Source organism: Orcinus orca, chromosome 7 (assembly GCF_937001465.1).
Source record: "Orcinus orca chromosome 7, mOrcOrc1.1, whole genome shotgun sequence".
NCBI lineage: Eukaryota > Metazoa > Chordata > Mammalia > Artiodactyla > Delphinidae > Orcinus > Orcinus orca.
This window is the reverse complement of record NC_064565.1, coordinates 8,465,287-8,477,093: the sequence shown is the minus strand read 5'-3', so window position 1 is coordinate 8,477,093 and position 11,807 is coordinate 8,465,287. Positions and strand designations below refer to the sequence as shown.

The window sequence follows — 11,807 nt, the reverse complement described above, 5'->3', positions numbered from 1 at the left end:
TGGTATATAATATATGCACAATGGAATATTACTTAGCCACATGTAAAACAATATGATTGACCTGGAGGGTATTATGCTTTTGAAGTTATTATGCTTTTGAAGTAAGTCAAAGATAAATATTACATGTTTTCAGTTATATGTGGAATCTAAAAAAATGAAACTAATGAATATAACAAAACAGAAACTGTCATAGGTACAGATAACAAACTAGTGGTTACCACTGAGGAGAGGGCTTGGGGGTGGGGCAAGGTAGGGGAAATGGCTTAAGGAGTGCAAACTACTAGGTATAAAATAAATAAAATGCAGAGATGTATTGTAGGACACAGGAAATATAACCAATATTTTATAACTTTAAATGGAGTATAATTATAAAAATATCAAATCACTATGCTTTACACCTGAAACTAATATAACATTGTAAATCAACTATACTGAAAGTTTTAGAAAAGGTAGGGGTGCTGTCCTGTCACAGCACTTTGCAAGCCTGTAGAGACAGGTTACTGTTACTGTGTGGGGCAGTGGTTACTGTCATGGATTCTAATGCCTGCTAGCTGGGCCCAGTCCTGGCACTGACCCTGCCTGCAGGTCACTTTGCCTCTCAGTGATGTTGGTTCCTCGTTTGTGAAGGGGTTATGCACAGTCTATCCCCCCAGGTGGCTGTGAAGCCTCAGGGTGCTTGCTCCTTTCCAGGTGCCCGTAGCCTTCCCGGCACCCCGCCACTTCTCATAGCACTCTCCTCCTCTCCAAACCTACCCAGCTCAAGGTGGCAGCAGCCTGGTTACAGCCACAGGTTGAACACAATCTATCTTCTGCACTTCCCTGGAAACAGATTGGGGTTGGGGCAGGAAGGGTAATGATTGGAGTTCTGATTGACCAGGAGCAGAACACAGAAGGGCAAGCCAGCAGCAGACCTGGGCTTGAGTGCTGGCCCTGCATTCCATGTATAAGGTTTGGTTATCCTTGGATTCAGTTTCCTCACCTACAAACTGGGGATGCTGATAGTTGTGAAGATCACACCATCAGATGCAGCCTAGATGGTGAGCAAATCCCCTGGACCCCAGCTTCGCCAAAATCCCTTTCATCTCCCAGTGTTCCCTGAAAAGAGTTTTCTCGCAACCCCAGTGGGAGGTTGACTTTGTCCTCAGACCCACCTGCCTGGTGTGTCCTGCATCCTGCCCCTTGTCACCCTTAGCATCTGCAATGTCTCTACTTCCCCACACTTGGTGCCACCTTTGAGCTCAGTCATCATGCATCCCGCCTCCCTCCCTATTCTGTTCACTTCTTCCAACTTCTCTTCAAATTTTCCAATCTTTTCCTCTATGTCTCTAGACGTATTTGAGACAGTCATATTACCTTTTTCCCAGCTTTTTATTGTGGTGATATATACATAACATCTCAACAGGAGGCCAAGTTAGAAAAGGAATTATCTCAACAGTCTGTGGATGTGGCTTTGCCTAATGGAGTGAAACCTAGTGAAATCCACAACAAGGTTCTTGAGAAGTTTATGTCAGTAGAAACACTGCTGTCTTGTACTGAAAGGGACAGAGAAAGTACAAAATGAAAGTTGGACCCTCAGATTTCTACTAGCAGGAAGTAACCTGATAGAACTCTTCCAGTGCAAACATGTGCTACTTTCTGTAAAAAGGGACATGATGAGTGTCCACAATTATTATTTTCTTCATAATTTTTACAGTAAGTCTCTATTATTTCAAGTGAATTTATAATACAATTTTTAAGCTTTAAAGAACTTGGTGGCCCCAAGACAAGTAGATCTCTGCACCTGCTCCCCAGATTCTTTTTTTTTTTTTTTGCGGTACGCGGGCCTCTCACTGTTGTGGCCTCTCCCGTTTCGGAGCACAGCCTCCAGATGCGGAGGCTCAGCGGCCATGGCTCACGGGACCAGCCGTTCCGCAGCATGTAGGATCTTCCCGGACCGGGGCACGAACCCGTGTCCCCTGCATCGCGGACTCTCAACCACTGCGCCACCAGGGAAGCCCCAACTCCCTAGATTCTTAATGTTTACATAGAGGTCTTAACTGGGTTCAGTCATGTAAACTGTCCAGATGGTCTCACCAACACCTTCCTCTCTCAGGGCTGCATCCTTGGAGCAGCACCCACTGTGGGCAAAACCTACATTCCAAGGGCAGGGGAGGGGTGAGGAGCCTCCAATTGCCCAGGTCCGGCTCCAGGGTCAACCTGCAATTACCTCCTCTTGATGACCTCCTCCAACAGATGAGACTTCGAATTTTAAGTTTAACGGGATGAGACTCCTGGGGACCTTGACGCATAGTGAATGATTTAGCATTTGAGAAGGACATGAGCCATTAGAGGTCAGTGGCTGGACCCCCTAATGACCCATACTCTTGTATAATTCCCTCCTGTTGAGTGTGGGAAAGACCTGTGAGTATCCACCCCATGATTATGTCATGTTGTACAGTACAACATGTGAGTCTGAGAAAGGGATGTTACCCTTAGTGGCACTGACCTGATCACATGGGGAGTGGGGGCAGAGGAACAGATGAGTGCAAAGTGCACTGGATCTTGAAAGCAAGTTGGACACATTTGGTGACACTTATACAAGCACCTGACCTCTGAGCATTGGTATTTATTGCTTGGCATAGTGCCATAGCTGCCCTGATGTCTCCCCGCAAACTGGGGTCCCTGGACGCAGGGATCCTATGTGCCCTATGCTTCCCACATCAGCCTGGGAGCTCCCAGCGATTACTGCCTTCTACGGACCATGGCTGCGAGAGCTCTGGACACACGTGGCACGCTGCTTCTCCAATGGCACGCGCGTGTGTGTGCGCGAGCGGCAGGTGGTCAGGTCCAGGTCAGGGGTGTGGCCCACAAAAGGAGGCGGTTTCCCAGCATGCCCCAGGGCCCGCGCGAGCCGCTGTCCGCTCAGTCAGGTCGCAGATGCAGGACTGGCTACATGGAGATCAAGGGGGGCTCAGGTCCAGGCTGGCGGGGAGCCTGCACCCTGGCTGTCATCCTGCTGTACCTACACTCACTCCTGCTGCACACTGAGGTGGCTGGGACCACCACAGCCGGACCGTCACAGCCAGCCACAGCTGGACCACCACTGCGCGCTGAAGAGGGTGAGTGGGCAGGCGGGCAAGAGGGTCAAGGTCGCTTTCCCCTCATATGTCCCTCCCCTCCCCATACTGCCCCCCCACCCCGACGGTAGACAGGTAGGACCTCTACCTGCCCAGCGGGTTCAGGAGTCCCTGGGTCCCTGGGGGTCATGGGAGGTGGGGGAAGGGAGGGCCATCTTCCCCGCCGGCTCTTCCCGCTAGATCTCAAGCGTCCTCAGTCCAAGGACTGGAGTCCTGACCAGGCCGGTACCTGTCGGGCCCCGCACCCTCTTCATTTGGGGAATGAGGAAGTACTGCTTTCAGAGGGGAATTGTCAGAGTATGTTCCATTTGGCCTCAGTCTCTCTAGAATATTGGGCTGGAGGAGAAGGACGTAGCCACTTCATCTCAGTGACATCACTCTGGAAGGCCTCAGTTTCTGGGACTTCGAACAGCGGTGTGCTAGTCACGTGAACTAGGTCTGGGAAAGTGTCTGGAGCAACACCACCTCCCAGCCCGGACCTCTGCTCCCGGCTGGTGTGCTGAGACCCTCTGCAGCTGCCTCCCTTCCCGCCCCCTCCAGAGCCACAGGCTGCTTCCTTAGCACTGCCATCAACAGTGAAGCCAGGTGGCCCTTTGTCATGTGGGCCATGTCATTTCACCCAGGGCCGTGGATTTCCCAGCTGTGAAGTGGGAGAATGGGCTGTGGTGGCGCTGGGCCCTACGGATGCTGACATTTAGAGGCACCGAGGTTGACATCCATAACACTGATGCCTGATGGCTTGGACTGTCTCCACAGTGTGCGGGCGGCCTGCCGTAACTGGGAGGATCTTTGGTGGCCGGGACGCACCTGAGAAGCGGTGGCCATGGCAGGTCAGCCTGCTCTATAATGGTCAACACATCTGTGGAGCCGCCCTCATCAGTGCCTACTGGGTGGCCTCAGCTGCCCACTGTTTCCAACTGTACATCTTCCCCACAGCCCGCTGCTGGGTGGGATGCGGAGGGAGCACAAACGGGCAGAACAGAAGGGGATGAAGGTTGTCCCAGCCTTTTTTTTCCCAGGCTTTGTTCAGGCTTTGCTGCCACCAGGTGTCTCTGTGTGTACTGTTGCCCCTGCCTTTGACTCAGCAGTTCCCTCTCCCTGGAAGGCCATCCTTGCTCCCCACTGGACTCCAGTCTCCTGACTGTCGGGTCACATATCCCAGGACAGGGGCTATCTGCCTCATCTCTCCCTCCAGGGATGCCTCCTCACACTTTGGTAAGCTGTGTGTACTTTACTTTTAAATAGCTAAATGGAAATTAACTCTAACTGTGATGATCAATAAATACTGGAAAATAGACTTTAGTTCCATTGAAAGTGCTTCCAGTCTACTCTTTATCTTCCCTAAACTTAAGGAATTAAATCTTGTTCCCACTCAAGGTGGGCTCTGGTTTCTACATCTTGCCCAGCTCTAGAGAGTCCACAAGATCTCAGCTTTACCTTCCTCTTGTGCAAATGGCGGTGGGTGTGTAGTGTCTCTGGCCACATGCTTCAGGCTTTGTGTTGGAACCATAGTCCCAGGGCCCCCACTTCCCAGGGCTGGGGGCATCCATCAGGCCCTGGTGTGGACAAGCATTTTGCCCCCTTCAAGCCAGGCTATCCACAGGCCATCTCCAGCACAAGTGCTGGAGGCTTCCCTGGGTCCTGACCACTTGCACAGTCTGACATGTTTCTCTCTGGAGGCATCCTGGGACCCAGCTCTTCTTGTCACTTCTGTTGAAGCATGTGCCAAAGAGGAGCTGTGGTCACCACCGTCCCAACAGGCCAGAGCGAGGCATAAAGCAGATGGCCTCTGTCCGGGGAGATGGGACACGGCAGTCAAGAGAGTGGGCTGCCCCTCAGGTGCATCCTGGGCTTGCTCTGTGCCCAGAGTGGGTGGGGAGAGTGTCACCCTCCAAGTCAGGAGGATAGAGCTGCTGGCATCAGCTGGATTTGAGATCCCACTTGGGTTCTATTCATTCATTCAGCACCCACAGGTGCCAGGCCCCATGTGAGGCCCACTGTGAGGGACATGGAAATGCAGGACCCACCTTGAAGTTTCTTATCCTACTAGGAAAGTGAGACACAAGCCCAAATACTGTGATGCAGGATGGGAGGCCACAATGTGCAAGAGGGTAGACCCTGAGCCATTATTAGAGGAAGCGCTATGGGTCCCACCGGAGGAGGGGCTTGGAGCTGGAGGGGTCTTGTGGGAGGAGTCTGGGTAGGGAGACAGCCCAAGCAGGACATGTGGGTGGAAAGTTGCTCATGTTCCAGTAGCAAGGAGAAGTTTAGTTCCATGCACTCCTCCATTTGCTCCACAAAGGCTTGTTGAGTGCCTGTCAACAGGGGAGGACCAGCTTTTAGAGAAATCAGCGTGTGAAGACTGGACAGGAGGGGGATGCATCATTCTGGGCTGGGAAGTGGGGTCTTTGAGAATCACCCCAGGCCCTGAGAACTTCCAAGGGTTCTGGTCAGAGCTGGAAATGAGCCAAGTTTCTGCTCATCTAAACTGAAAGGGTACAGTTTGATGTACCCCCAACGTTTCTTTCCAGCATGAAGATGCTCTGCTCCTTTGATTCTGGTGCGTGCTGGGAAAGCCATCAGAAACTTTCTAAGGACAAATGTGCTGAGGCTATGGACAACAATCAAGCCTACCTCAGTATTAGGAAGGGAGGAGAGAGAATGGTTTTGAATAATGGTGGGGTCTCACCAGGAGGAGGGGGTGGGAGGGAGGCAGCCAGGGCGAGGATGCTGGCCCAGCACCCAGAGGACATGGGTGATAACGCAGCTTTCCCACAACAGGTCCCATGATCCATCTGCCTACAGAATCCTGCTAGGGTACCATTGGCTAAGAACTCCTACCTCACACATAGGGCAGGCATCGGTGTACCGAGTCATCGTCAAAACGGACTTTAACAAGCACTACTACATGGGGAGTGACATCACCCTGTTGCAGCTGTATCGGCCCGTGGACTTTTCCGACTACATCCGCCCCGTCTGCCTCCCGGGACCTAACACACAGTTGCCCCCTCATACCTCCTGTTGGATAACTGGCTGGGGGATGGTCACCGAGGAACGTAAGTGGGGGCAGGGCAGGTGAGGAGAGCAAGGGCTGAGGAAGAAGGGGGAGAGCAGTGACCATTGTGGAGCCCTTCCAGACCTGAGAGCATGTCTGCTATCAGTTCAAGTTTCCTTCGGTCCATGGTTCAAAACAGTCTGAGTATCTCTAACTTTTGGAATCAGGCACCTGAGCCCTTTGACTCAGCCATTCAGGATTCCACCCTGACTCCCAGGCCCTGTTTGGGCCAGGCCCCTTCAGGACACCTCCTGAGCTTCCACTGCTGTAGAAGGTACTTGGGGCAGCATTAAGGAAATGAAGGTAGGCCTGCTCTCTGGCCTGAGAGGTGAAGATGGGGCATTTATGGCTTAAGAACATTTACATCTGTGAACCTCATTTCCCTCATCCCTTAACTCAAGTGAAACTTGCCCTTTCTGCCAGCTTGCTGGGCTTGAATACATTTAGACCGAGAGAGGAGAAATGTTGGGCAAAGATTTTTGCTCTAGGGTGAATGCTTTTGATTTAGAAAAATAATAACATTGAGTAAAAAAAAAAAGGAGAATGTCAATTTGGCATGATGTGTAGGTCCTGATTTGGCAGAGTATCTCAGTGGAGGCATTTGGGGCAGGACTTTCTTTGCTATGTGAGCCAGCATCCCTGCTCCTGGCCACAGATGTCGGTCACAACGCCTTGTCATGAGAACAGCCAACTCTCCAACATTTCCAAAGACACTCTCCTGGGATGGACTGTCACTTGTTAAGAACCACTGGCAGAGCAAGGAGGATTCTCCAAGACAGGTTGGAGGGTAGGAGTTGGGGCATGAAGGGAAGTCACAGGCTGAAGCAGCCACCAGGACAGGGAGCATATGACAGCAAAGGGAGTCTCAGCCGGCAGCTGTCCTTCCCCCTCCGTATCCTCCCCTGACCACAGTTGCTGAGCCTGGGCCAGCCCAGCGACATGTGAGGCACACACTGCAAGCACTGCATAGGAGCGAGCTGTCACCGTAACACTGTGCTGCCGTGGGAAGATGCCTCCGATCTGTGAGCAAGACCTAGAAATAGAACCCACGTGGGCAGTGCCCCAGACCAGGTGCTGCTCAGAGGCAAGGCCATGCCTTGTTTGTCACGCCACCTAACCCTACTGGCATTGTTAGCGACATCACTGCCATACTTTGGCCAAGCCAGGACTTCCAGCGTTCACCCACTGTGCCTCCGCTTCTGTCTCCACGTAGCAGCCAGATTCGTTGTTTTTTAAATATAACCCTTCAGTGGTTTCCCAGTGTGCTCAGAATGAAATCCGAGCTCCACATCCTGGTGAGGATGCCCTGCTTGCTCTGGACCCTGCTATGATGTTGCCTCATCTTTTTCACCTGCCACCCCCACCCCACTGCAGCCACGATGACCTCCTTCCTCGTCCTCTCCACCATGGGCCCCTCACATTTGCTCTCTCGTCTGCCCTGGATGTCTTTCCGCCTCACCTTTGCACATCTCTGACGGCTTCCCCAGTCCTGGCAGCTAGAACTGATGGCATCTCTATTAGCAGGAAGGTTAGGGAGGGAGCTGGTTTCTCTCCCAGGGTACACCCCACATCTGAACCTCTCTCCCCCCAACACACAGGGTTCCTGTCTGCTTCCTACACGCTGCAGGAGGGAGAGGTTGGTGTCATGGACAGTCAGGTTTGTGCATCGTATTTCCAGGGGCCAGATCCCAACAACAATACCTATTCTATACACGATGACATGCTGTGTGCCGGGGACCTCAACACAGGAAAGTCCATCTGCCGAGTAAGTGACGTGGGCTGCCTCTCCTCTCCTGCGGCATCTGTCACCTCTCCTCTGTGTCTTCTCTGAACCCTGCCCCAGCCCCTGACTTCCTCTTCCTGGGCCCACCCCATCCTGAAGCATCAGAGCTGAAGCACAGAAGCCCCCAAAGGGTGCTGGTCTATCCCATCCAGTTTCTTTATAACTTTTAGGAGCTTTGTTGAAGGACAGCATACATAGAAAAGGGCATACTTTACAAGTGTGTTGTTGGATGTGTTTTTTTAGACCTTGACACATTCATGTAACAGGCATCCGAACGGTCTTATACCTCCTTCCTGTCACCGCAGAGTAACCTTAACCTGGCTGCTAAGGCCCTGTGGGTTCATGTCAGGACTTACATAAATGGAATCTCACACGACACACCCTCAGCTGGTCCCCTTCAGTCAGGTCTGTGAGGTCTGTCCATCTTGTGTGGAGTTTTGGTTGTGTGTCATATTGTTGTACAGCATTACCTGGTTATTGTTGTGTGAATATATTGTAATTTTCCTTTTCCATTCTAGTGTTGGTGGCATTTGGGTAGTTCCTGCTTGAGACCATTGCAGATGCCATTGCTGTGAACATCCTTGTGCATGTGTTCATTTTAGTGTACGTGGGTTCACAGCTTGTTTGGGTATAACCCTGGGACTAGAATTACTGTACCATAAAACGTGCACATGCTCATCTCTCCTAGATACCGGAGAGCAGCCTTCCAACCTGCTCGGACCCATTTGCACTCCCACCAGCAATGGCTTCTCCGCGTGGCTGCCAGGACTTCACACTGTCCACCATTTTCATTTTAACCATTGCATGCATTTTTCGTTTGCATTTGAATAATGAAGGCAAGCACATTTTCATATGGGCATTGCCTTTTCTGTTGTGTCTATCCACGGTGTTTTTGCCCTTATTTCAAATTGAATTGTGGGCTGTGAGTCCAATACTGCGTGTGTGCACTGTCAATGCCTTCTCCCACTCTGTGCAGTGCTTCTATTTTACGGTGGGGAAACCGAGGCCTAGAAAGGGAAGTGGACAGCCCAAGGAAAGAAAGCGTGATCATGGTCAACCTTGGGGGAACAATGTCCTCCTCTGGAGTTGTGGCCCCACAAGCTTCCTCACACAGCCTCCTCTCCCTCTCCTGCACCTTCTTTCTAGCACTTTCTGTCTCCTAGAAACATGCTGCCATCTGAAAACACACCACATGACCCTTCTCACCTCTGCCCACTGCCCTAACTCTCTGCCTGCCTTCCCAACAGGGCTGGCCCCAGGGTGTCTGCACTTGCCCTCTCTTGCTTCCTCACTTCTCTTTCTTGCCTAAGCTCACTCCATCAGACTTCTGCCCCTGCCATTCCTCCAGACCGCTCTTATCAAGATAACCAAAGGCCTCGGTCTCACCAGGGCTGCTGGTGGGCACCCTCCCAACCCCACTCAGCAGTGCACCCTCCAGCATCTTTCATCAGACTCGGAGGGTGGTCTCTCCTGTGTTTCCTGCTCTCTTCCTCCTTCTCCTGACACCAGCACACCAAGGACCACCCCTCGGCACTCATCCTGCTTTTCTTGTCTTGCTCCGTTCTTTCCTTAGATGGAGAGGAAGGGCCATACATGGCAAACCCTGTGCCTTACCGTTTCTTGCCTGTCTTTGTTACCCTTGCTGCCACAATCGTGTCCTGACAGGTCTGCCTGCAGCATTTCATGTCCTCCCACTGGCTGTGTTCCACCCAGCCCCAGAACCACCCTGCCATCCTTTTAGAATTCGATTCAGGTCACATCACTTCCCTGCTGAGTGTCCTTAAGTGCTCCCTTCAACCCCAGCCCCTGGCTGATGAGAGCTGGGTGCTGGCCTTGCTAGTCCCTGGCCTCAGCCATGCCAAGCATGTTGACCACCTCTGCCTGCATCTTCCAGAGTCAGGCCTTGCTCATCCCTTCCCTTCTTTTTGTCAGAGAAGCCTTCTGAAGGCCCTCCTCTGGGCATCTCTGTTCCACATCTGGAGTCTGCAGATGTGTGGGATGCATTGTCTGTGTTGTGTTGCATGTCACCTCATCATCTCCCACATGCAGAGCGTGCTCAGGCATGCTCATTCAACAGGAGGCTGGAGGGGTGCTGTGTTTCCTTGGTCCCCACCTTTTGCCCTGTGGGATGGAAGCGTTATGCCCCATGGTGGCAGGTGACTTCCTGCCTTGGCATCCCACACTCAAAGTTCCTCACATTCTTCTGGGAGCCCCTTGGGATTCCCTGCAATTCCAGCCACCCCACCAGCCTGGACACGGGCGTCACTTCTTTTCCTCTGAGCACATCCAACAGCTTGGTATTTTCTAAAGACGCTTAATCAAGAAATCGAGGAAAAACTAGAGTCCTTAATAGTCAAAAACGAAGTCCCAGGTAGGATGCAGTACTAGGCAGAGGATTTAGCTAGAGGTCTCCAAGCCTGCCATGGCCGTTCTGGAGGACACTGGGGGGCGCCTTCTCCCACATGGGGCTGGAAGGGCAGAGGCCTGGCATCCAGATCCTGGGGTCCCCCTGTGTATTCTTGTAGATGTGAAATGGGCTCCAAGTCCCCACCCTTGAGACTTTGATCCAGGAGGTCTGCAGTGGGACCCTGTGTCTGGACCTTTCAAAGTGCCCGGGTGATTCTGATGAGAATAACTCACTCATATCCCCACCTTGCCACAAGAGCTCCTCAAGTCCACTCTGGTGTCTTCACACTGTCTGAGCAATGCATGTTCTTCTCCATCTTGGTCCCCATGACTCATGCCCTCTCTTTCCTCAGGGAGATTCTGGGGGTCCCCTCGTCTGCCAGCTGAATAATACCTGGTTTCTGATTGGGCTGTCCAGCTGGAGTATGCCCTGCCAGGAGCCCATAAGACCCAGCATCTTCACCAAGGTCTCCTACTTCACCCAATGGATCTCCGAGAAGCAGGCTGCCTCACCCAACCCTGATCCTTCCTCCATTCCTCCTGAGAGCAAAGCTTCTGTGCCCAACTTTTCTTCTCTGGGCCGTGTCCACAAGCCCAGGAGCTTCCTAACCCTGGTGACTTCACAGAACTTCCTCCTGCTGCTGAGTTTCCTCTGGACACAGTGGCTGTGACAGATGCATGGGGCCCTCCTGGCCCTCTCCCTGGAAGCCTGTCTGCATTAGTGCCAACGTGTTCTACTTGAATATGTTCAGCTCTGAGCCCTCCTGTCCATCTGAAGTCTGCTCCAGGCCTGATAAAATAAAAATAATGGAAGAAACTTCCTGCTCCTGTTTCTGACTCATCAGAGCCATCTCGCATCCCTACCCCAACTGTGCTTTGAGCTCCTCCCTGGATGGGGGTGGGGAAGGACAGGGACACTGAGAAGCTGGCTGGCCATCTGGAACTGAACCCTCCTCAGTGAGTCTCCCAGAAGAGCTGGCATGGCTCAGGGCCAAAGCATCACTTCATGGAGGAAGTGGCATGCCCTAGGGCGTGCAGGGCAGTGGTGGCCAACATAATCGTCATCCTAGTGATGGATGATTTGCCCTGAGCTGAGGATGGAGAAGGCTCTTCCAGGCCCACAGGCCACTGAGGCTCTGCTGGAAAGGCTTGATGTGAAGTAGAGAGCAAAGGCCCCTGGCCAGGAGGCTCATGTCGGCCATCCTCAGAGCTGTGTTCCAGGGCTCAGCTCCAAGACTGTTCCCCGTGTACCCACAGCCCTGTCTTCTGCCAGTCTCCAGGGCACCCTCCCCTGAACCCCTGTGGGCTTGCCACATCCTGCAGTGGTTGAGGTTGGGCTGGCCTAGGACTTGCTGGCCCAGCACTGAGCCCATAAGCCGTGTCCTGAGCTGCCCCTGGCAAACATGCCTGGGTCACAGAATCTTAACTAGTTAGCAGATCTCTCAGA

At 52.5% G+C, this 11,807-nt stretch overlaps 1 protein-coding gene across 1 annotated transcript; it reads left to right on the top strand.

Moving 5' to 3' along the window:
- Positions 1-2,869: 2,869 nt before the first annotated feature.
- LOC101282916 (serine protease 40-like) lies at positions 2,870-11,192 on the top strand. The gene is made up of 5 exons (XM_033400120.2): positions 2,870-3,098; positions 3,873-4,035; positions 5,898-6,172; positions 7,770-7,936; positions 10,714-11,192. Exons 1-5 carry the CDS (start codon positions 2,870-2,872, stop codon positions 11,029-11,031), a joined length of 1,152 nt encoding a protein of 383 aa, XP_033256011.1. The 3' UTR covers positions 11,032-11,192.
- The last annotated feature ends 615 nt before the right edge of the window (positions 11,193-11,807 follow it).

Excerpts from the sequence above, each read along its gene's own strand:
- LOC101282916 (XM_033400120.2), top strand. The coding sequence starts at position 2,870 with ATGCCCCAGGGCCCGCGCGAGCCGCTGTCCGCTCAGTCAGGTCGCAGA. Across the intron at positions 4,036-5,897 it reads GCTGCCCACTGTTTCCAACT|GTCCCATGATCCATCTGCCT; the intron begins GTACATCTTCCC and ends TTCCCACAACAG. Across the intron at positions 7,937-10,713 it reads CAGGAAAGTCCATCTGCCGA|GGAGATTCTGGGGGTCCCCT; the intron begins GTAAGTGACGTG and ends CTCTTTCCTCAG.